Consider the following 25,904-nt stretch of genomic DNA (forward strand, 5'->3'; position numbering starts at 1 on the left):
AAAAATAATATGCTAAATAAACAAGATGCTAAAAATAATTATTTAATTAATAATATGCTAATTTTCATATATCTGGATGCCATAAACGAAGTGTACTAATACTGATTTACTTATTTTTTAAAAATTAGATATGAATTCTCTTTTGTGTAATAGTGATTTAAAATGCAAACAAACCAATCCAAAGAAAGAATGCTCAGGGAAATGTACCTGAGTAACACTAGGCATCCTGGTCACTTCAAGCAGGTATGCTACTACTCTCTCACCCAAACAAAACTGAAAACCATTCACCTCCTAAGAAAAGACAAATTGGTTATGTAACACACAGACCTCTATAGGATATACAGTGTTAGAAGGTCAGAGTACCTCCTCATGTATATATGATTTTGGAAGTTTTTTAAAAAAATGTGATAGTACCACCAACTAGGAAAAAACAACAATATCAAAATCTAACTGAAAGGTGACAAGCCGACCTGATTGATGGAGTTAGCAGCACAGGACGCAAAGCCCGTTCCGACAAAGGTAAGCAGGAAACAGGACCAGTCCAATGGCCCCGGAGCCAGTGCAAATCCAGCGGAAGTGGTGCCAACGACTAGAGCTGCAACAGAGAAACAGAGCCGAGTCTCGTTACCATGCAGGTTCCAGACTGTCAATGCCCAAACCAAGCCGTCTTCCACATAAACCAACGAGTTACCTTAATAACACAAACCAAGGCTACTCTCTCATTAAAAAAAAATAAAGAACATTTTCCCTATTATAAAAATTATATGTGTTCATCACAGAAAAATGCTCATTTTCCTTTAATTCCATTATATGCTACAGAAAAAGTAAGGTTGGTGTTTTAGGCTGAATCATTCATTCAACAAACATTTATGGAATACCTCATTCCCAATCAGTACTATGCTGGGCATTAGGCATTGTACAGGACAAAGGAATGAGAAAGGTCTAACTCCTGCCCTCGGAATTTACCTAACAGGGAGATGACAGACATACACTAACAACTATTTAACACAAGACAGCAAATAATAAGGGTCTTAATTCTACCTGAGTAGAGAGGGCTTGCCCACACAGATGACGGTCCCAGAGTCCAGAAGATGATTAGAAGATGACTACAGGGAAATGACAATCCTGTGGCCAGTAATAGAAACAAAAGGAAGAGGCAAGGCACAGAAGGCAAAGCTACAAAATTCCAGCATCCGCTGTGACTGTTCCTTTTCTTTAGGCCCTGGTCCTTCTCTCCTGGGGCCAGGGAGCATCTCAGGAGCTATAACCATTGACCACCACCCTCTCCCCTCCATGGAGGCTCAGCTGTGCAGGGGCAGGGTGGTGGTGTTCTGATGTGGTCTAGAGCTGCCCACTGGGTGCACAGGCTCTGGGATTTCCCAAGTGGTTCAGGGCAAGGTCAGCTCCCCATGTGTTTTGCCCCAGGCCACCCTAATTGAGGTATAAAGCAATCTCAGATGGCTGCTACTTGTGCTGGGCTTAGGAGATTCCCAGACAAAGCCAACTGTGAATCCAGACTGGCTGCTGCTAGTGTTGGGCCTGGGGCTCACTGAGGCCAGATGATGCTTGAGAGGATTTAGGAAGTTGTAAAGCAGAAGTTCAGACTAGCCACTCATGTGGAAAAGCAGCTTGGGTGGGCCCATAAATTGGGGTGGGGTAGAGTCTCTGTGGATCTCCATGGTGGGTCACACAGTGTTAGCCAGTTTGATGGAATCTCAGATATGGCATCAGCTTACCGGCTCTGTGGGGGCAGGGCTCAGCAAAGGAACAATGGCCTTTGACTGCATTCATGCCAGCTATTTCAGTTCCTCACTATATGCCACTGGTGCCTTTCAAGCTGCCAGTGAGTTCCACCCAGGGGCTGGAACTCAGAGGAAGTAAATCTGAGTAGGTGAGTCTGCAGGTGGGTTCTCTAATAGAAGCTGCTTGGGGCTTCAGGAGTTTCTTCCACTGACTCAATCCCCACTGGTTTCCATGGCCAGAAATTGTGGGGATTTATCTTCCTACCACTAGAACCCTGGGCTGGGGGACCTGGTGTGGGGTTGACACTCCTCACTCCTAAGATATCCCTTCCGAATTCTTATCTACCACATGTGGATGTGGGACCAGCCCATTCCACAACTGCGCCCCTCCTACAAGTCTGGATAGATGTGGTTTCTTTAATTCTGTAGTTGTCAGACTTCCATTCACCTCAATTTATAATCGTTCTGAATGATGGTTGTTCTATATTTTAGTTGTCATTTTGATGTGGTTGTACTAGGAATCGAGCCATGTCTGCCTAGGCCACCAGCTTGACCAGAAGTTTCTTTTTGGGGTGTACCCTATTTTTTAAGGTTGCCAAGTTCCTTCTCATCCTTCAGATCTCACCTTAAATATCACTTTGAAGAGAGAACCTCCCTGATCATCATACCTGTAGGAGGCCCTCCCCCGTTACTCCCTCACTCACATCATCCTTTATTATCTTCACAGCATTTGCCACCTGTGGCTCCATGTGGGAATACAGATCTCCTGAAGGTGGGAACCCCAACTGTGTTTCACTGCTATGTTTTAAGGGTTACCACTATGCTAAGTATAATGGTGGCGGCTGTCAGATTGCAGAATATCAAGTTGAGGAGTTTGCATTTCTTTTGATTGGCAGCAGGGAATCACTGACAGTCTAATACAGGAACATAACCTGTAAGTGCATTTGGCCTGGTGGCAATGGGCACCAGGATTCAATTTGGGAAGCTAGACCATTAATCCACTGTGCATTAACACAGCAATAGTGATAACTGGAGAGATACAAAGGGTAGTTTGATGGATTAATTGTTGATACTTCTTTACTCTAAAAGGTAGGGAAGTAAAACAAACAACAACAACAACAACAACAACAAAAGAATAGCAGGTGAAGGGCTACACTGGGCAACCTGAGGAAGAATGATGATGTGAAGAGAAATAAGGAATCAGGGGACAAGGTGTCTGGCTTGCTGGTTTCAGGGAAACGTGCTACTTTTGAGGGACCGTGGGACATCCAGGTGGAAATTTACAGAACATTAAATTGGAGCTCAGGGGAGAGACCGGAAACAGGAGGGAGACATACAGCTCCGGAGTCATGTGCCTACAGACCATGGCTGAGCCTGAGGGAATGAATAAAGTCAATGGTGGACAGCAAACAGAGTAAAAAGCAGTGTATAAAAAACACCTGAATTTTATACAGACACAGATAAATGGCAGACACTGACAAAGACTATTTGGAGGGAAGAATAAGGAGGAGAAGGTGTCATGAATGTCAAGTAAACATGTAAGGGGCCACGGGGAAGCAAGGCTGGAAGGCACCTCCACTGACATCCATGTACATGCCAGAGAAACAGATTACTCCTTCTTGTGGTCACAGACCGGCCGGCACACCCTTCAGTCTCATCCTACCAGCAGTGTACAGAAACTTTATTTATAGTTCTGCAAGCCCTGACCATATACCTTGGTTAGGCACAGACTTCTTGATATTTCTATTTCTTTGACTGGGGTAAATGATACTTTGCAAAGGTGACTTAAACACATATGTGGATTTTCAGCCTAAACCAGAATTTTCTAGAGAGTATGTATTTGGCAAAGGGGTACTTCCTTTAGTCTGACAGCCCCCACATGTAGTGTGTATCAGAATGTTAAAGGGACTTATCTAAGAAAAAGAAGTTAAAAAAAAACATGAACAGTGAAAGGACAGCAAACTCACAGTTATTAACAACCACACCTAAAACAAAAGCAAACTAAAAGGACAGCTAGATCAGGAGTGGAAACATAGAAATGAAGATCTCAAGGAGGGTTAGCAACAGGGGAGTGGGAGGAGGAGAAGGGGGAGAAGGTACAGAAAACAAGTAGCATAGACAGTAGATAGAAAATAGATGGGGGGGGCAAGAATAGTATGGGAAATATAGAATCTAAAGAACTTGAGACACATGGTCATAAACTAAAAGGGAGGTAATGGTGGGGACGGGGGGGGTAAGGTGGAGGGGAATGAAGGGGGGGAATAGAACAACTGTAACAGCATAATCAATAAAAAAATAAATTAAAAAAAAATAAAAAAGAATCTCCCAGGGGGAGATCTACCTCCAGAAAAGAGGATGGGGTAAGGTTTAAGCAGACTGAACAAGGTCCAAGAATGAGAATACCAATTTGGAAAAAGACGACAAGCAGAAGACTAGCAGCTAAAGGCAAACAGGAGGCTTACTGGAAGTCACACAGACACATCGAGGAGAAAGTGGACTGGCTTAGGCCAGGAAATACGCACTGTCCCCTCTCCCTTCCTGCGTGTGCCCTGCCCACTTCGGTACACAAGTCAGAACACGACGACTTCACCTACGTACATAACAGCAGCAAACAGCAGCTGACTCAGGGCAGCAATCTAAGACTAAACACTATTTCAAAGGAAACAGTCTGAGGAAATTTTTAGCTAATTCTCTAATGACTTATGCCGAAAAGAAAGTGTCACAGTGATTCCACACTTTGAAAACAGTAGTTGCAGGTGCATGTAAAAGGATATATTACCCAAGTAAGACAGGAAAAGAATAGCCTCTCGTGTAACAGCCATACATGCGCACTACTAGTGACCATCAAGAAAAGCACCATTTTTTTAGAGCAAACAAAACTCCTTTCAGGATGCTCAAATAGCACCGCTTTTGGAGTAGGCTTTTTCATTTTTTACAGCCACCACACCATAAACTGCAAAGCCTCACAGACAGGCTGGCGTTCCACAGTGCAAGTCATCTCGTTTTGCGCCACTCACCAGCTCTCCAGGTGGGCTAGGTGACTCCCTGCACGGGGCCCTGTGTGTCGAAGCAAGCCAAGACTGGAAGCAAAGCCCCAACACCCAGGCTGCTTCTCCACTGTACTACAGGAATGCTGCCACCCAGGAAGAAAGGCTGAGATGTCGAAGGGAGAATTGGAGGGAAAAGAGACTGAATGGTATTCCCTCTCAAAAGGAGCTAAGTAAATTGCCTTTATTACAGAATAAATCATTCAGAATAACTCATGACTATTTTAAGGCCTTGAACCTTAGATCAAAAGTAGACAGCTTATAAACATCTATGGTGGCTATAAGAACATAGAAAATCCCTTCTCGATATGTAATTAGCAAAAGATAGAGTCACCAAAATAAAGAACTACCTTAGGTATCTCTAAATATCCATATCAATATTTTGTATTGTGCCTTATAAGCAAGTAAGAAAAATAAATCACCATCACAGTGGACAAGAAAGCACCATCAAAATAAAAAATGTAAAAAGAAATTAAAAATCAAAGAGTATTTAGTTACATGAAAGTAAAAGTGTTAATTCAGCGGAGAAGTATCTTGTTTTTCTTTTTATTCAACTTACAGCTTCAATGAGTGATGAACCATACAGAAAGCACATTAAATTTTTAACTAATGGGGTCAACTGACAAGTTGAGAGATAGAAAGTGGTGTGCAAAAAACTGAGAAAGGGAAAAGGTAAGACATAACAATGACTAAATTTACAAAACAGAAATACTACCTAATGTAAAAATGTACAAATTGTGAATGGTAATGTATATTAAAAATGATAGGGGTCATTATCATAGTAGAGAAAATTTGAATTTTGAGCACATTTCCCCAAAAGATCAAAAGCTAACAAAGGATGCATTTATACTTCACCAAAACAACTACCTTAAAGAAAGAGAAAGGTGGAGGTCTCACGAGCAGCGCAAGCGGAACTGACTGAAGCGATGCCTCCACACAGCACGGCCACGCCTGCAATTCAGCTTTCCACTGATTTCCTGGGGTTCACTGAAAGGGATCACTTTACACCACCAGGATCTCATTAAAATGAAGGTAATATGTTCTTTCATTAATAACACTTGGAATTATATTTTATTTGGTGATCTCATATTGTCTCTTCACAAATAAACAGAAAATCAATGCTGCCAATGAAGCATGACCCATCCAAGCCGAGGCCCAGAGGCACTGTCTGCAGGCCTAAGGGTGACTCTGGAGGCCTGGGAAGAGTAACCTCCCCGTCCGAAACAGCCCGCACCATCGCCACCCCGCTGCTGGGGGGTATCCAGCAGGTCCACATGCACCCCACACAGGTTCACTAACAGCCTGTGAGGGTGCTTAGAGATAAAGGTCATCCTGACTACGGGCCCCAAGTTTTCACCGCTCTGGCCTCACCAATCGATCTCTCCTGAACCACAAGCCCTGGCCTAAGGCAGGCCAGGGCCACCGCCTTCCACATCCCACCACTAACCACATTCGAAAAATACCATCTCTTGTCTGTCTGCTTTCTCCAGGGAGTTCTTATGTTTGCTCTCTACAGTTTAAAAAAAATATTTTGAAATAGTCACTATTAGACAAGTCCAACTGGCCTGGAAGTAGGCAAGCATCCCTAATGTGAAATGCCCACGAGGGCCTTGTGACAGAATTATGGAGGCCTACGGGAGCAGGGCAGTCCACAGCTGAATGCTGGAAGGGAAACAGGACCTCAGTCCAGAGAGGCACAGAAATGCACTCTGCCAACCACCAGCAAGCCTGGAAGGGGACCTTGAGCCCCAAGGAGAACCACAGCCCTAAGCAAACACACTGATTTCAGATTGGTAAGACTCAGCAGAGAATTCAGGCAGGCCCTGCCTGGACTTCTGAAATAGCAACATTGTGTTGTTTTAAACTGCTAAGTGTGTGGTAACATGTTTTGCAGTAAGAGAGAACTAACACATGCTGTAACAAGGATGTCATTTAGGAAAAGCCAGCCTACCAACAACACAGAGGACTGACCCAAGTGGAGGAACGCTGACTCAGGGAACTACAGAAGGCCGCTTCCCTGTAGGCAGGCAGTGATGAGTGTCTGGGAGGACAGCAACAGTGCCAACAGGGGTGTAGGTATGCATTTTGAAGCTGGTGGCATTGTATAAGTAAATATACACAACTACAGCAAAGGAGCCAAACATAATTCGGTAATTCAAAAATAGTAAAATCTTAAAAGGGAATTTAGGGTAAACTAGTCTAATCTCTGTCCTAAGTTAACATTGCAGATGGATGCTATCCCCAAATCCGGTGACAGGAATTTATTTCTCCCTGGGCAAACTCTTCTATATAGAAGAACTCTAGCCGTAGGCAAGTTTTCCTTCAAACCAAGTCAAATCAACCTTCTGGAAAGACCCACCTACTGAGGTAATTTCTGTTGTTTTGGGCAACAGTCAATCAATTTTTGCTCAGCACAGCCCTTCAATCATGTCAACAGAACAGGCCCGCAGCCTGTGCTTCTCCCAGATCAGTGTCCCTGGTGACCCACCACCCTTGACTTCCACACTCTTGCCACGCCAAGGGACAGCTTGGAGAGACACATCAGTTTTTCACTATTAACAAAAGCACTTGGCACAGTGCCTCGTAAATGGTAAGGGCTTATTAAATGGTGTTCTTGGTAATTATTAAAATGTGGTTCCTAGAACTCAGGAACCACAGGAAGGCAGGTGACATACTTCTCTGGCTACTAAGCTTAAACCTAAAAGTGGTGGGTAAAGGAGGTTCAAGAAACAACAAAACATTTCATAAAAATGCCACACACCTCTGTCTTATAATCTAAGCTACCTTTCTGTCTCTCTGAGGGCGTGACTGGGAAGTTCTTAATAAATGTGGAGTCAAGATGACAATAAAAAATAAAGATAAATAGAAGCAAGCCCTGGATGGTGTACCTCAGTGGATTGAGCGCGGGCCTGTGAACCAGACATTCACAGTTCGATTCCCAGTCAGGGCACATGCCTGGGTTGCAGGCCGGTTCCCAGCAGGGGACGCATTAAAGGCAACCATACATTGATGTTTCTCTCCCTCTCTCCTTCCCTTCCCATCTAAAGATAAATAAATAAAATCTTAAAAAAAAAAGATAAATAGAAGCAAACATGCATTTGTGAAGCACTTTACAATGCCACGGTGGTTTTACATTTATTTAAATCACAGAAACACTGCACTTCAAAATGGTGTGGACACCTTGGGGGTATGAGAAGAAAACATGAAACCTTTCACCCACATTGGACTTTTTAATTCTTTCTTTAAAAGTTCTCAGTTGGCATATCTTAAAATGAATATAATACATAGGTGTAGGAGTAAATAAATTTTATTTATAAATAACTATACACTTTCTTAGGTATGACATTTATATACAATAGTATAAATATTATGATATATAATATGCACTTAAAACTTTTTATTGATAAAGTACATGACTAACAAACCTTGAAGAACCCTGCTCTAAAACAATCAGCAAGGCAAGCAAAGTAGGTATTAACATTTGATTTTATATATGGACACCCCTGTGCACGTAGGTAGCAGTGAACTCAGTCCAGGATCCCATCAGAAGCCACACAGTTTTATGCACAATGTTGGGCTCTCTGCTTTACAGATATTCTTTAACAAGTATTCCAAAGACTCATTTTCAAAAGAAAATGCCACTAAACGAAAGGAAGATACACACACACACACACACACACACACACACCTGAAATGCTGAACACAAAATCAAAAACCAGGCCACTGAAGTTTTTTTTTTTTTTTTTTTCATGTTCACCAATACTTTTATTGATTTGAATGTTTTTGAGTATGTCAGCTATCTCCTGTATGGTATAATGTTGATTATTCTTAATTTTTTTTTTTTTTTTTTATTTAGTTACTTTTCAAGTACATTTTTTTTTTCCCTTCCCCCCCCCCCCCGCCCGGTCTCCCCCCTCCCTCCCATTCCCCCCCCCCCCCCCAGTCCTCAACTCTGTGTCTTTCATACTTGTTCCTCAAAATCCCTCCCCCTTTTTCCCCTCAAGTTCCCTTCCCTCTCCCCTCTGGTCGCTGCCCACTTGTTCTCTATTTCAGCATCTTTGTTTTTATTCTGTTTGCTTGTTTGTTTTATTCTTTAGCTTCCTGTCAAAGGTGAGATCATATGGTATTTGTCCTTCAATGCCTGGCCTATTTCACTCAGCATAATGCTTTCCAGTTCCATCCATGTTGTTGCAAAAGGTAGTAGCTCCTTCTTTCTCTCTGCTGCATAAAATTCCATGGTGTATATGTACCACAATTTTTGGATCCATTCATTTACTGATGGGCACCTAGGTTGCTTCCAACTCTTGGCTATTGTAAATTGTGCTGCTATGAACATTGTGGTGCATAGGTTCTTTGAAATTGATGTTTTAGGATTCTTGGGGTATAATCCTAGCAGTGGAATTGCTGGGTCAAAAGGCAGGTCAATTTTTATTTTTCTGAGAAAATTCCATACTGTTTTCCATAATGGTTGTACCAGTCTACAATCCCACCAATAGTGAACTAAGGACCCCTTTTCCCCACAACCTCTCCAACATTTGTTGTTTGTTGCTTTGTTTATGATAGCCATCCTGACTGGTGTAAAGTGGTATCTCATTGTGGTTTTAATTTGCATCTCTCTGATAGCTAACGATATTGAGCATCTCTTCATGTGTCTCTGAATGTTCTGTATGTCCTCCTTGGAGAAGTGTTTGTTCAAGTCCTTTTCCCATTTTTTAATTGGGTTGGGTGTCTTCTTAGAGTGGAGTCGTGTAAGTTCTTTGTATATTTTGGAGATTAAACCTTTGTCTGAGGTATCATTGGCAAATATGTTTTCCCATACAGTTGGTTGTCTTTTTAATTTAATACTGTTTTCTTTAGCCATGCAGAAGCTTTTTATTTTGATGAGATCCCATTTGTTTATTCTTTCCTTTATATTCCTTGCTCTAGGGCACATATCCGTAAAAATGTTGCTGCGTGGAATATCTGAGATTTTCTTGCCAATGTTCTCCTCTAGGACTTTAATGGTGTCATGGCTTATATTTAAGTCTTTTATCCACCTTGAATTTATTTTGGTGTATGGTGTAAGTTGGTGCTCAAGTTTCATTTTTTTGCACGTAGCTGTCCAGTTCTCCCAACACCATTTGCTGAAGAGGCTATCTTTACTCCATTTTATGTTACTGCCCCCTTTGTCGAATATTAATTGACTGTAGAGGGTTGGGTTGATTTCTGGGCTCTCTGTTCTGTTCCATTGGTCTATGTGCCTGTTTTTATGCCAGTACCAGGCTGTTTTGATTACAGCAGGCCACTGAAGTTTTAACAACACTGTATATCTGCACAGAGCCCGGGAAAAGGTTTCTTACACCATAGGACTTAGGGGGAATTGCAAGTCACAGAGAAGAGAGCAGCACATGAGGCTGGAAGGAGCCTCACTGCCCAGGCTGATGCTTCTGCACCTGCAGGCTTTGTCATCCACCCTAAACCGTGGCTGTGCGGGGCCTAGAGTGCAAGTTCACCAGCCTCCCCAGTTCTCACAACACAGTACACTTTCCCGAGCAGCAACACACCACTTGAAAGGTTTTTGCATCTTGTCCAGTATGTGGGAGGTTTTTTTGAAGAAGCAGCTTTATCAAGAATATACTTTTTTTTTCTATGTCATTGAGTGACAGCTGCCATGGGCACAGTCCTAGGGCAAGGACGTACTCAAGGGTTTTCCTTCAGCACCAGCTGCCAAATCCTGGCCCCACTGCATGGGGGAGGACCTGTGAAAGTGCTAAGGAATATATATATTTTTAAAATGCTCCACACTTTGCTAACTACTGATCTCTGACCATAAGCATAATGGAGGCAATTTATTTCCTTTCTGAGATCATCAATTAACAATAAGCATAAGGATTATATTTAAAAACTGTTCATCTACATCCTGCTTCTATTTCTATCTTTTAATGTCTCACTGTTTTTAAAACCTGGCCCCAAATGAATTGAGTAAAAAACAAAACTCCAGTCAATTGGGGTAGTTATCAACTGATAGAAGATTTGGCAGAAAGATTAAAATCACTGGCTAAATGATTTTGATTCTCTATAGGTTTTAAATTATCCTTGTGATATATCTCATTATCCTTGATAGTGAATATAATGCAATATTGTATTTTAAATCCTACAAACCTGAGAGGTATTCTAAGGCTCTTTTGTGTACAAAGCTGACAGTGAATAAGCAGTTAATAAATTTGTACATGCTTTTGTTTACAAATGTCTCCAAGCAAGCGATAGACTTTTTTAGTTGATCTCAAAGTTTAAAGTTATATAATTTAATTAAGAGGCAGGAATTAAGTCTCTCCTGATTTTCAAATGAGCATGTATTTTTTTACTTCATAGCTGTACATGTGATTTCCTCCTCTCTCTTCATTTCTATTAACACCTTAAGCTTCAAATAGTTCAATTTCTAGTTTGAGTGTTTTAGGCTCCATGGCTTGGCAATGTTCTGTGAACCTCTTTAAACAGGCATCTTACCAACATGTATATCAAAGGAGGTAGTAATTCTGATGCCTACTGTTAAGTTCAGATGAAAAGTAAACTGATGAGAGATGCAGTATTTTTTCCCTCAGCCACATTAAAGAATATCAGTCAGAGGCAACTGATTACAAACCATAACCCCTTCTGGTTAAAAGATAAGACTTTATAGAGATTTTTTAAATAACACAGCTGCAAAACTAAGATAAGAACTTAAGGGTGTCTTCCCATTTTCTTCTTTCTTCTTTTCATATAGTTAATGACCAAAGCTGGTCTGACAAATTCTAGAACCAAACTAAAAGTCATAACTTCAAATTTACTGAGTGACCCTGTTACCAAAGTGAAACATTTAAGTACGATCACCAAGGCAATTAACAGGAAGCATTTGGTTTGCATTTATAGTCAGCACTCAGAAAAGGGAAATAAAATATCCATCATATCTGTTTAAATAAGTACATAAATAAAATCAGTTTATAGATAAGTTAATTATGCAACACTGAAGGAAAGCCTAAGATTGTTCTTTCAATTAGTTTTTCCATTGCTTTTAAGCTTTCCTACTGTGTCATCCTATTTTTAGTTTTTCCCCTTCTAAATAAAGAAACATTCCGTCTCCATATACTTGACAATGAACACTTAATACTCTGTGTAATTAGCTAAAAAACTTTTCTATAAAACTGATGCCTATCAAGCATTTAAGAAGTGGAAACCTGTCTTTTGAAAAATGAGTTTGGCAAAAAGGAATTTCCAGTTGTGCAGTTTTCACTAAAATAGTGAAGACTTTTCTCAGTTTCTTATTAGAATGTGTCATTGTCCAGAGAGCAGGTATTTTATGATAAATACTTAAAATAATAAAGAATTCAGATTAGGCATTCGTTTAAAGTATCCTTCTGATTTTGACAGTATTTTGTGTTTATCTACATTTGAGTATTTTATACAGCACATGTAGCAGGTCAGGAAATGAACCTACTCACTCGTCTTTGTATCCGGACATAAATGCATGCATGCATTAATGTATCATTATTTTCTTTTGTACTGAGTACTTTCATTTACTCTGAGAAACCAAATATAGTTATGCAATAATAATGGCTATGTTTTTATTCTAGACATTCGAGAAAACTTTGTAGTAAGGAAAATCTTTTAATTACTTTTAAGATGATGAACAACTGGAAAAACTCCCTGAATGGTGTTAATGTCCCTTTAACTAAAACTGACAATCAATAATCATCATTTGCCAAACCTAATAGATGATTCACTAGTAACATTTATGTTCACTAATAATCTGAAAAAAAAAATCTCTTGGGTAAGGACCCAACAGACTTTCACAAAGTCAAGTTGTTGAAGATCCCTCTGAGCTTAAAGGGGTATAGCTTTTGCAAATTCAAAAACCTTTCAGAGAAGCACACAGGGCCATTTCAATTTTCCACTTATGCTGAGTACAAAGTGAGGCAGCAGATTAAAACCTTCAGGACACAGTGACAACAGGTGAAAGCAACGCTGCAAGAAACAGACTGAACTACGAAGCACAGCAGCCTCGAGTCACGGAGGACAATACTTTTCAGTTACCACTGGCACTCAAAGGTGTAGCACAGTAAAATACAGCAGGTCTTTGATTGAATAAGGTCATGTCATTCAATGACCTTTCGTTAAAATGTCGATCAAAAAAAAAGAAATCAATTCAAGCAGGGGCCACTGTCTGTGTGGAGTTTGCATGTTCTTCCTATATATACATGAGTTTCCTCCCACATCCCAAAGACATGAGCCTGAGGCGAACTGATGTGTCTCAACTGTCCCAGTCTGAGTGAACGCATGTGAGTGGCCCTTCAATGGAAGGGCGTCCTTTCCAGGGTGGGTCCTGCTTTGTGCCTTAAGCTGTCCAGGTATGTTCTGGCCACTGGGACCCTAAAGTGGAATAGAGTTGGAAGATAATTATCTTTCTTTTTAAAATTAAAAATATTAATTTATTTCACTTTTTATTAATGTATTTAGTGTTGAGGCAATATATCTAGTATGTATGCTTAAATACCTCATGTTTATTTCAAAGTTTTTTCAAAGTTTAATAGTAGAAGTGTTTGCAGTTTTTGTTAAGAAGTTTGGTGATTTCTATGACCAGAACTAAACTCTTGTTTATATCAATTAGCCTAAAGGAAAACTGGTTTTGTTATGCTGTTTTGCTTAAAGACATAGTTTCCAAGTATGCACTGATGACATGCACTGGGGACTTACTATAATTGAATATTTATATTTAAAGGGCTAATCTGTTCAAAATTCTGCAAACAGTGGCATCAAAGTTGATACCTTGGTATTCATTGTTAATATGCTCCAGGACTCATGACAAATGCAGAAACCCACCAGTACCAAACGATGAAGAATTTTCTCTTGCTGGGTGATGTTGTGACTCATACAAGTTCTAGCAAGTGTGACTAGTCCCAAGCAAGCTGAGTGCTGAAACATTTTTTTCTCTCCAAAACATGACAAGTATTGGGTGATGAGTTCTGAAGCCAACGAGTACTGAGGTATGACTGTACTTTTTATCCCACTGAGCTTCTATTTTCTGAGCATCTATTATGTGCAAGGCATGAGCTAGGCCATAAGAATGCAACAGCTATCCAAAGAGACATGGTCCCTGCCCTCTTGGCCTTCACACACTGGTGATGATGCAGACAAGTCAACTGGCATTACATTACAACACAATGTAGTAGCACTTCTACAGATGGAGTCAAGGATATTGCAAAGGATTCAGAAGAGCTTCCTAACTTAGAAGGCTTCTCAAACTGATATAAAAGGTGAAGACTAAGGATAAGTAGGAGTCAGCCTGGTGAACAGTAAAGAAGGTGAGATGTAAGTAAGTGTCAGGAACAGAAGGCATAGCAAGCACAAAAGCCATAGGGTGAGAGAGTATTCCAGATAAACTTTGCTCTCTCCCTGCAGACAAAATAGAACAAATTATAAATAAAGGTAAAGATGCACACTTGTACTGTTTTCACAAAACACTGATATGTTAGAACCCCTCTTTTCATTCTCTGCTCCAAATTCACAACCCCCCTTCTTATTATAGAAAGAAAAAAAGCTACTGAATAAGAACTTGTTAGTACTTAAAGAGATAGTCTGGTAACATTCTTTTAAAATTCTCTTTTGTGTTTCATTCCTTAATCTCAATAAATGAGGCACTAGCATACTTTGCTTAGAACTAGAAACCAAGCTCTTGAAAACGCCCCAGAATGATAAGAAGGCCCTAACCCATCAGACCTGACTGAAAGGCAATCACCTACTCCCCTCCGGAGACTCCAATACCACAGTCTCCACGGAGGAGGGAGACCTGCTTGGACTTGCAGAATCTAGGAGGACTCCAGATATCACGCTGATGGAGCCATCTGCTGATGGAAGGTTAGGGGAGAGAAACAGGTAGAAGCAATGACAGGGGACAAATCAGATCAATTGCAGTAGCAGGAAGTTGTGGAGTTTCCATTTGATGAGCGCGCACTCTACTTTTATTAGAAATGGGGAGCAATGTAGTTCGCTGAGAGGAGTGGACAGAGCAGATGGTGTTGAATAAGTTCTCCAAGTAAGAAGTTTCTTGAAGCATGTTCTGGGACCACTCCTAACAAGACATTCTGTTAAAAGACAGATTCCTAGACCCTGCCCCAGACCCTAAATAAAAAAGTTTAGGGAGCACCTGACTGGTGTAGCTCAGTGGATTGAGCGTGGGCCTGTGAACCAAGGGATTGAGGTTTGATTCCCAGTCAGGGCACCTGCCTGAATTGTGGCCCAGTTCCAGCAGGGAACTGTGTATTCCCCAGCAGGGAATACACGAGAGGCAACCATACATTGATGTTTCTCTCCCTCTCTCCTTTCCTTCCCTTCCCCCTCTAAAGATGAATAAATAAAATCTTTTTAGGGAGATGAGGCCTAGAAATTTGCACTATAACAAGCATTCCAAGTATCTCTGATGGCAAATAAAGTATTAGAGCCACTGAAGACAGTGAAGTTCTCTGCACCAGTGGTAGACACTGGGGTGAAGAGGAAAGCTGAGCAAAAAGCCAGGCCCTCGGGACTGCTGGGGTGCAGCCATGTCTGAGAGGTTAGTGGATGGTGCCACCTGGCTCATCTCCTCATTCAGTTGAAGTCTCACCAGCAGCCCAAACTTATATAACACAGACATATACTTGAGCTAGTTGGCTCTTCTCTGTTGCATAATCCAGTACCAACAGTCCCCAACACACTAGGAGTCTCAACATGTGTACTTGATTATCAAGATAATAGGGAAAAACTACTAACAGATCAGTACACATCTATCTACAGCCAGTCCTGGAAAAGGAAATGCCGAGTTGGAAAATTAGTCTTTATTTAAATATACAATATATGAAATGCACATACAAGGCTGTAGTCCCAGAACAGACTAAGGTGTGGTGTTTTATTTTCTATGGAAAAGTGGGAAATGATGAGATGGGAAGCCTCACATCCCTTTCCTAGAAAGGAATGCACTGCATAAGGAGACAGCCCAGTAGGCCCCATGAGGACACAGGGAGTTAACTAGGCTGGAGTTTAGAGCTCTGTCTTTTGAAATGAGAGAGGTAAGAATTATGCCATACTTGGCAACCTCTCTTGCAGCTCTAGAGGTAGCCACGAGGTACAGTACTGGTCAATAAGATAAAAGAAGTTCCTATCAAGATCTTTCCTTCCCAAATAAAAAGGCGAATTCTTGTGAAGAGGTTTCTGCCTTTTCACATTGTCCCCCTTCTTCATTTTTTCTGCCTGGAAGACAACTCGAGGATGGGGCAGTGGCAGCCCACTTGTGGTCTGGAGAACAGAAGCCACTCGCTAGTAAGTACAGAACAAACAGAAGGGACAAGGTATGTTGACTCCATCCTTTAGCACTAGCTCTGCACTCCTATTTCAGACTCTTTGATACAAGAGAAAAATAAACCCTCTATTTGTTTATGTCACTGTTCTTCAAGTTTTCAGTTAAGTGTAGCTGAGCCCATTCTTAACCCATTTTTTTCTCTTCTTTAAAGAAATTATTAACTTCATGAATTTTATCTTTCCATTCCTTTACATGCATCTACCACAACACCTTACACTTACAATCAATCCAATAACATTAAACTGAATTTAAAGCAAATTATCAGAAAACAGAATTAGCCGAGATAAATGTATTTTTCATCTGAACTAGAACACTGGCTCAAGTATTTACATAGCCCTCCCACCAGAAACCAACTGAAATGGAGGAGTAAAAATAAAAATTAAAAAAAAAAACTTACATCAGCAATAAATTAAGTAGAGGAAACTAAAACCTCCAAAAATGCTTGTCAAATACAATACAGATGACATTAAATTGAAAATAGTTGCCAAGAGATGACTACTACTTTCATTACTTGAATAGCAAAAAATTAGACTACCTACATATCAACTAATAAAGAAATAGATAAATATGAGAAATAAAGGCTATCTGACAGTGTGCATCACTCCCTGCTGTGAAGAGGTAAGAAGGCAGGTACAGAGCCCAGGGTGGCTGGTGGGTGTGATGGGCCCAATCTATGGCAAGTCCCCTCACCCTCAAAGCAGTCTTCAGATGCAGCTGCATCGCAGCTGGAAGGAGAGAAACGTGGTCCCACCAAAAAGAGAGCAGGTTCTCACCTTGCCATGATTCTCAGTGGGACAATGCAGAACCGTTGCTGCATGCGCTAATCCAGGCAGCAAGCCACCAACTGCCGCTAGGCCCGGCACAGCAAGCAATTCTGACAACTCAGGAGGAAGCAGCACCAGAGAAATGGCTAGGCATAGACACTGTATTCTGAGAGCACAGGCAGACCACACCAAAAACCAGGGATAGAAAGTAGGACACTGGCACTATGGGGTTTCAAAACCACACTGAAAATACCTTAGAGAGAAAAAGTTGCTTTGCTAGTAGCTGACACTACATTCATTTCCTTCAGGCCACAGGAATGTTACGTCAGTAATGTAAGCTGATAGCTTCCATCTTTTAGCTTCAATTGCAAGTACAGAAGCCCAATAATGTCCAGTAAAAACTGTTAGGTGAAGAAAAATCCCACCAGGCATTCATTCAATCAACACATAATAAACACCTATTAAGTACCAGGCACTGCTCCAGGTACTCCAGGTACTCCAAGTACGGACAAGACAATGCAAACAGACAAATCACCCTGTCCTCATACAGCTTATACTCTTTGAGGGACTTACCACCGTCTGGAATTGTCTTCTCTTCATCTGGGAATGAATCAAGGTAAAGAGGTAAAATGGGTCAATGTTAACACTTATAAAAAAGATTCTACGGCATCAAAGAAATAAAAGGAGCATGAAAGAAAATGAGGTTGAATATATTGTAACAGAGGTGCACCACAGAATCTGTAGATGATAAGCTTCTCACTAGAGGAAGGCCCATGTGGCAGGGGCTGATGCCCCACCCACCTGCCCACCCTACTCACTGCACTCAATGCATTCGACCCATGTGGGAGGGAAGGGCACACTTGAGATGTATAGGTACTCAATGAATTGCAGGTAAATGAGGAGAGTAATTAGAAGAAAACGCCACATGAAACAGATACAGTGGTTAAAGAAAAATGTACAGAAGGCAAATACTTCAACAGAACACTGAAAGTCATGAGAATGAAAATTAGATGGCATGAAATCAAATCAGTGCTGTACATAACATACCTCCTTCAGAATGGATCAAAAAGTTAGATGAAAAAAACAGATGGATAAGAGTTTAGCAGTGAAGCAATTATACCAAAAATTAAATAATTGCTATAAATACCAAAAAAAGGGAGATAATCTCATCATTATTTGATTGGCTACCTAAAAAACTCACAAAAGGGCAAATTAAGAAAACAATTCTTTAAATACCCCAAAATTAATTTATTCAGTAAATATATATAACCTATTTAAAGAAAACTATAAAATCTGAGAGGCATAAAAAATTCCTAGATAAATGATGATGAATATGGTGAATACCTCAATTCCCCACCAAGTTAATCTATATATATGTAAAGATTCCAATTTAAAAAATTAATAGAATTTTGGAAGGATAAGGGAGATTAAGATTTGTTCAGCAACGGAGCTTCACAAATTCTTAAATTTGTGAATGTGGCATTTAACACTGCTTAATGACTAATTAAAAACTGGATATATCTCCACCTTGTACCATTTTCTATAAGTAAAAATTTTACACGTAAAATATAAAATTATAAAAATATGTTTAAAAATATAGACATTTATAAAACTTTTGTGTGGGAGAGCCTAAGCATTGCACAAAAACCAGAAGCCACAAGAAAAAAAATCAACAGATTTAATTACATACAATTAACATTTGCACATCAAAATAGTAATAAGAAATCAAAATTTGTTCATCAATAAATGAAACCAGAGGCAAACAACATACAAGAGATGAAACATCTACAACAGGTAAATATAATGGGTTCAGATCTTTTCTATATAAAGAACTCTTACAAGCAACAAAGACAGACAAGCAATGAATAGAAGACGGGACAGAAGCAGACAGGCCATGTAAAAAAACAACGCAAGTCGCCATTCGACAGATGGGAAAAATAACACCTCATCAGCAGTTTTAAACATAGAAGACTTAAGTAGCATTTTTCACCCATCAAATTGGTAGTTGTTCAGAAAAAGATACGAACGCCCATCATTCAGTGGTGAAGGTAGGTGAGTTGGTAGTCACTTTGGTAATCGCATAAGCAGGTCAAACCTTTCTCCAAGGAGATTAGTCAGTGAAAACCAACAGTTTTCAGTGAGCATGGCTTCTGAGCCAGCAAAAACCCCAAAATAATCTAAATGGTGTGGTGGCCAATAAATTATAGTTTAAACATACAATGACATGCTACATATGCATTAAAAAGAAGGTGTACTTCTAAGGCTCTACCTTTCAGAAATAAATGTGTATAAGAACTTATGTATGATGATATTAAAAATCATTATTTTAATACTAAAAAACTAGAGACTAACTAAATATTAATTAATATAGAAATGGCTCAATAAATTCAGTGTATCCACACTATGGAATACTAACCAACCTTTTAAAAAAAGAGGTAGTTTTAATCACACTGATGAGGAAGCATCTCTACTTAGGTAAGAAAGCAAATAACTGTACAAAATGTATATTATGACCCCATTTTTATAATACAAACACAACAGAAACTATATATGCATTAATATAATATGATATAATAATGTAATTAACCTTTGAACCTTTATTATATGCTAGGTTTGGTACTAACTTGTTTACCCACATTATCTTACGTAATCTTAATAATCCTATGAGGCACCATTCTCCCTATTTTACAAATGAAGAACTGAGGCTTACGGGTTTGAAAAAAAAAAAATGTTCCCATCATCGCAAGTACTAAATGGAAGACCAGAGAGCCCCGGCCTGCCTGCCTGTCCCAGAGCACAGCCTGTGCCGTGCAGAAGGAGGCTGGAGACCGGTGTGCCAAGAACTGGTTACTGAGCAGCCAGAGGAGACTCTCCCGTGTATTATGTTTTTGTTGTAAGGAAACACTAAACAGGGTGTATATGTTAACAGAGAGTAATTTTTTAAAACTACACAAGTATTTACATGTTGAGCTTACATTTGTTTTAAAAGCAAAAATACATAAATGAGCTATGTAGAAAAAAATTCTAGAATATACCAAAATCATGAAAATGGGTGTTATATTGAGAGGATGGAATTATAAGGGATTCCTTTCTTCTCATTTTTGCTTATATTTATTTTCCATTTTGCTAAAGCAAACATGTAATAATAAAAACACTACTTCCACATTTAATAAGCATATAATTATTAAGGTAATTATTTCAAAACATAAATTAAAATTCAAGAAATTATAATTCTACTCAATATCTTTAAGAAGATAGGGAGAATCTCATACAGTATCTGAAAGCCAACAAATGCAACACCCTGAAAACTAAACAAGTAATCTAAAATAAGTTGTATCCTCTATTCCTGTTTCTTTTTTTTTTCTTTTAATAAAAAGCAACACTCTAGGTCCTGGCAGGGGAAAAAGTTCATATGTATATTGATAGACTATACTTTATATCAGTTCCATCAACTGCATAATGTATTGGTTCCAATAAACAATCTATTTTAGAGTTCTGGTCTCAGAAAATGTGTTGTAGCTTTTCAGCACAGATGTTACTTAGGAAAGAACTTCTGCTTTTTATTGACTTATATTAAGTATAAATTCAGTTTGGTCACCAAAGCCCCTTATGATCCTAATACAGAATGTCTTTACTCCAGTGTGGTCCTTGCAACAAACTCCAAACACACATTGTAAATAGCTCAGTTGACGAGAGAAACTCAGGGGAGACATATTATTTCTTTATAAACTCGATCTTACTTCCTAGAAGAAAAATCTTTAAATGGCATTAGCACCAGCGAACATTTGGCCCAGATCCTGGCATAAATGCCAAGGCATCAGGCAGCCACTACCCTGATGTCCTACAAATGACCACTCTTTGGCCTTTCACTTTGTCTACAATTAATTTTCCTCAATATATTACAGCTATAAACAAAAGGAGGCCAAGAAAGAAAGACCAGTTCTATAAAAGTGATCACTAATTCCCAGATATTTCTGCCCTGGCTATCATTAGCTATAAATGAATTGCCCAAGATGTTAAGAGTCCAAAGAAATCAATTGATAAAGAAAAAAATCCCGCTGACTCCAAGACATGTGCAAATTCAAGTAATAAACTAAACAGGGAGGGAAAAGGTCAAATAAAAGGGTAGGGGTCACCCAAAGGGTGATGCCTCTTTAAATGAAGACACAGAAGGAAATGACTTTAATTCAATTAGCTCATCTAGAAACCGAGGCCATGGAATATATAAAATTATGCTAGAAGAAATTTACTGCCCCAGGACTTTTCTATGTGTGGTTAAGGGGAGGCTGCTGCTCCCTGTCTCCAGGTGCATCTTGCTGTTGCATAGCTCTCTTGTGTGGTCCAGATCCTGTCCAGCTGGCTCTTCCTGCTGCCCAGGAGGAGGGACTGCTCTGGTTCTCACTAGGTTAGTTCTCCCACATCCAACCAGACCAATGGGCCTGGGACCAGCACCCTGACTCTGTAACACTTACTTCACTTTCTCAAAGGGTGGTCCAGGACCACCAAGCATCAGATCGTTTGGCATCCTTGTCAAAAATGCACATCTCTGGGTCCTGTCCCAGCCAACAGGATCTGAACCCCTGGGGACAGTGGTCAGAAAGCACCATCTGAACACACTTGCTATGTATGCTCCTTTGCACACTGACATGGGAAGCAGTTAGTTGCTGTGCACCCTACAGCACAGTGTGTACTATCAAATGAGTAATTTAATCATCACTTCAGACTTAGACACCATGTTTTAAATACCAAACTCTGCATCTGCCTACTTAGATATACAAAAATATAAGGTATATAAAAGGAAAAACCATAAAACAATAGCCAGTATGAAGGTGAGAAAGATGTGGCAACAAAAAGATCATAAATTATCATACTTTCTTCTTTGTTCCCAAAGAAATAAGCATTATAAGAATAAACTTTTTAAAATTACATTAATTATTTAAAGTAGCTCTTTTAACACTCCAAGACGAGGAAACATTAATAATTATTTCCTTATTTAGCAGTTGGTCAATGCTGACTTCCTAACTGCCAAATAAAATAGCTCTCTGTAGCCAGGCAGCTTAGCATACCTCTGCCACCTAAGTGCTGAGCACCATCTTCACAAACCCTGTTTTCTGTCCTGGCTTTTGTGGGAAAGCCCTTCCCTGTTTTTCTTTCTGATCGTGTTCTTTCCTTGCAGGCTCCATAACACACTCTACCCAATTTCTGAAGGGGGATGTACTCCCAAGTCCTGTCCTTGGCTTTCTGCTGTGCTCCCTCTACATGCTGACTCTCAGCAACCTTGACCTGTATCATGACTTATGGTCAACTCCATACTGAAGACCTCCCCTTCCTTCTTCTGGCCCAGTGTTCTGTCTGAGCGCCCATCCCTCACAGCCAACTGCACCTGCCTACTGAAGCTCTTCCCTGGACATGCCAGTAGCAACCCAAATTCCACATGTCCAACACTCAACATCATCTTCCCTCAAACAGGTGCTTCCTTTAGTGTTCACTTTCTCAGGTCTCAATACCATCATTCATCCAGTCTTCCATACCAAAAGGCTGGGAGTTTTCTAGAGCAGGGGCAGGAAATACCAATACTGTGAGAGCATTTAGGCATTTTTTATGTAATAAACAGCTATAGAGCTCTCAACAGTTATTACTATGCAATTTGCAAATGCTAAGTATAGCATTGGTAAGACTCACATAAGTATACAAAGACTTATGTACAGAGAAGTTAATCACAGAATAGCTTTTAATAGCAAAAACTGGAAAAATCCTAAATGCTTAATAGCAGTTCCATACAATGGAATAGTAAGCAGTGAAATAAATACTGACAGTGAAAGCTATACTGTTAAGAGAAAATGGCAAGTTGCAGAACTGTGTGTGCATGTTTGTATAATGATCCCATGTGTATTAAAATGTAAAACCATACCTTTATATCTGTATACATATATAGATATATACACACACACACATACAAATACACAGGGGTGGGCAAAAGTAGGTTTATAGTTGAGCACATGAAACAGAGTTTATTCTTGTATTATTTATTATCCTATTATATATTTGTATTTACTACTATAAACCTACTCTCCCATCCATGTATGTGAGCGTATGTGTATATATATGGAAGGCTACAATTTAATAGTAGTTTATCTACATCAGTGGAATGGGTACTATTTCAGTTTAAGATATATGTTTCTGTACTTGAATTTCTTTTTCTTACAAAAAATTTATATTAATTTAGTAGTATTTAAAATCCACTTAAAAGACATATAAGTAAGACAAAATATGAAGTGACTATTTTCCTCAAAAAACTTCCATTACTTTCCAGTGTAAAGTCTTTAGCATAAAATATTGGGTTACTCAAAAAGTTTGTTTGGCTTTTTCTTAAGATGGCTCTAGTAGTGCTTAGTTGTTTTCAACTTCATTCGAAACAATTTTGTCAGACTGTACTGTGACAGCTGTCATGTCAGTGTGCATTAAAAAAAAAATCCTTATCAAAATTGGTGAATTAGGGTGTAGCTATTTTAATATTGAAGATGAAAACATATGCAATATTTTTAGCATATTATGCCTTATTATTTCAAGAAAGGTAAAAATGAACTGAAACACAAAAAGAGATTTGTGCAATGTATGGAGAAGGTTCTGTGACTGACTAAACATGCCAAAAAGTGGTGTGGGAAGTTTCATGCTGGAGATTTCTCTCTGGACAATGCTCCATGGCCAGGTTGACGAGTTGCAGTTGACAGTGATCAAATTGAGACATTAATTGAGAACAATCAGCATTACACCACACAGGAGATAGCCAACACACTCATAATATCCCAATCAATAAAGCTATTGATGAACATGAAAAACATGTCCTGTATTTTATGGAAAACAACTAAATGGACTTTTTGGCCAACCCAATATATGCCAACATGATAAAATGACCCTATTTAGCTTTTTAACCTCAGTCAGTGCCTTTCCTACCAAACATGCAAGTCATACTGCATTATTCCGGCACACTTCAGTTTTCTGAATGTGCCAGGATGCCTCTGCTCACAGTCCTTGCCTTTTCTGCCTAGTAAATACTCATTCACTTCAACCCCCTCCACAGGCAGAAAGTACACTCTCATTCCTGGGTCCCCACTCTGCCTTATACACACATCTCTTAGAATACCTGTAACATTAATTTCCCTAATGATGGATACAGCAGTAATAACAGTATTGATAATAGCTAATTAAGTGCCTAGTAGGAACTAGACACAGAGGTGTTTTACATAAATTATCTCATTTAATCCTCATAATAAGGCTATGAAGTAAGTACCACCATAATTTACAGGTAAAGAAGCTAAGACACTTCAAAGGTTAAGAAAGCTCAGATCACATAGGTATTAAGAGTTTTGGGGGGCTTAAAATACAGATGTATCAGACCATGGTTTTATTTTCATTTTTATATATGTGCCTATGTACAAAGTCTCCCCATTAGACTATCAACTTATTGAGGACAAAAATCATGGGTGAGTTATCTCTGTACCTCCAGCAACTAGCATCAGGGGGTATGTGGTAAACACCTGATAACAAATATGAAAGGCAAGCAGTCACTTGGTATTAAAAAGGGACTGAATTGCCACCATCCAGCCCCACCCACTATATAATATAAGAAATCCCTTCTTCAACTTCCTTCAAAGATGATCTGTTTCCAATTAGTTCAATGACAAGGAGCATTGCCTTCCAAGACAATGTGCTATAGTTCTACTAAGAACTCTCCTTCATACTGAGAGAGACTCTGCTGCCCTTTTCGCATGTGCAACCTCCTAGTTCTGCCTTCTGGACTGTGAATTTGCAGCCTTGTTCCTTTAAATCAATGGAGCTACCGGTGTTTGAAGATGGCTATTATGCCTCATTCTCCTTTCCCTTTCTCCCTCCTTATTCTCTTTTCTAAGCACAACAATCTCATTCCCCAAGTGGCAGGGTTTCCATGTCCCCTCTTCCCTGTGGGTGTGCACTCCCCTGGAGGACTTCAGTCCATCAGTTGTCTCTAAAAGCAAGTCCCTACCATGAAAAGCACTGTACCCAGACAGCCAGAAGTACTCTACAAGTATATGGCATGATTTCTCCCCTCCAATTCCTAGGGAAATATGAAACACATTAAATAGGAAAGCATTTGCCTGTAATTATTTGAAAACTAACCTTTGAAGGTCTCCCATGTGCCAGTCATGCTGCTGGGTACTTTGAATGCACTACATGATTGAATTCTTAAATGCCTTATTAGTATTTTTACTTTATAGACGAAGGAATTATCTCAAGAAGGTCAAGGAACTGCCTAAGGTCTCACTAGATAGTAAGTGTCATAGCCTGGATCTGAACTCAAGTCTGCCTGACCTCGAAGCCATATTCTGAGTTTGAGAAGGGAGACTTGAGACAAGAACAGGCCAAAGAATGTCTAATGGAGATGCCTTGAAGGGATCCGACTGGTCTCCCATGAAGGAAAGAGCATGTTAGAGTAGAAGGCAACAGGGAAGGGGGAAAAACATGTTTTAGTGGAGAAGTCTAATCATTTGCATACAGGGGTGTCCAGCCTGCAACCCACAGGCTGCATGCAGCCCAAGATGGCTATGAATGTGGCCCAACAAAAAATCGTAAATTTACTTAAAACATTATGGATTTTTTGTGTGTGTGATTACATGTTGCACACCAAAAGATTGGACACTCCTGGCCTTTACAATGTTGCTTTAAAATCAGGCAGAGTTGAGGCAGGACGCAATTCAGAGGAACTGTAGACTCTTGAGTAGGTTAGGAATACATGAAAGCAATGTTTTAGCAAAGTGAGCCTGGCAGCCTTGGGCAGCACGTACTGCAGTGGAAGGAAAGGCAGGCAGAGAGAACAGTTTGGAACTGCTCTAGTAACTGAAGACCTCACGTGGTTGGGACCTGAACTAGGATGGTAGCCTCAGGAATGGAGGTGACAAATCACAGTAATTATAGATTAGACTGAAGGGGGGAATGGAAAGCAAAGAATGATTCTCAGAATTATCCT

The 25,904-nt window shown here is 39.8% G+C and overlaps 1 protein-coding gene and 1 non-coding gene across 2 annotated transcripts in view; both read right to left on the reverse strand.

Moving 5' to 3' along the window:
• LOC119056307 (protoheme IX farnesyltransferase, mitochondrial) overlaps positions 1-25,904 on the reverse strand; it is a 121,435-nt gene that overhangs the window by 87,352 nt on the left and 8,179 nt on the right. Inside the window, exon 4 of the mRNA XM_037154695.2 lies at positions 471-595. Within this exon, the coding sequence (XP_037010590.2) occupies positions 471-595 (125 nt within the window). The remainder of the gene's footprint in view (positions 1-470; positions 596-25,904) is intronic.
• LOC119056315 (small nucleolar RNA SNORA30/SNORA37 family) lies at positions 10,414-10,542 on the reverse strand. The gene has a single exon (XR_005083862.2). It is a non-coding gene; the product is annotated as a small nucleolar RNA SNORA30/SNORA37 family (small nucleolar RNA).

Source organism: Artibeus jamaicensis, unplaced genomic scaffold (genome assembly GCF_021234435.1).
Source record: "Artibeus jamaicensis isolate MK-2021 breed Jamaican fruit bat unplaced genomic scaffold, CSHL_Jam_final contig_781, whole genome shotgun sequence".
NCBI lineage: Eukaryota > Metazoa > Chordata > Mammalia > Chiroptera > Phyllostomidae > Artibeus > Artibeus jamaicensis.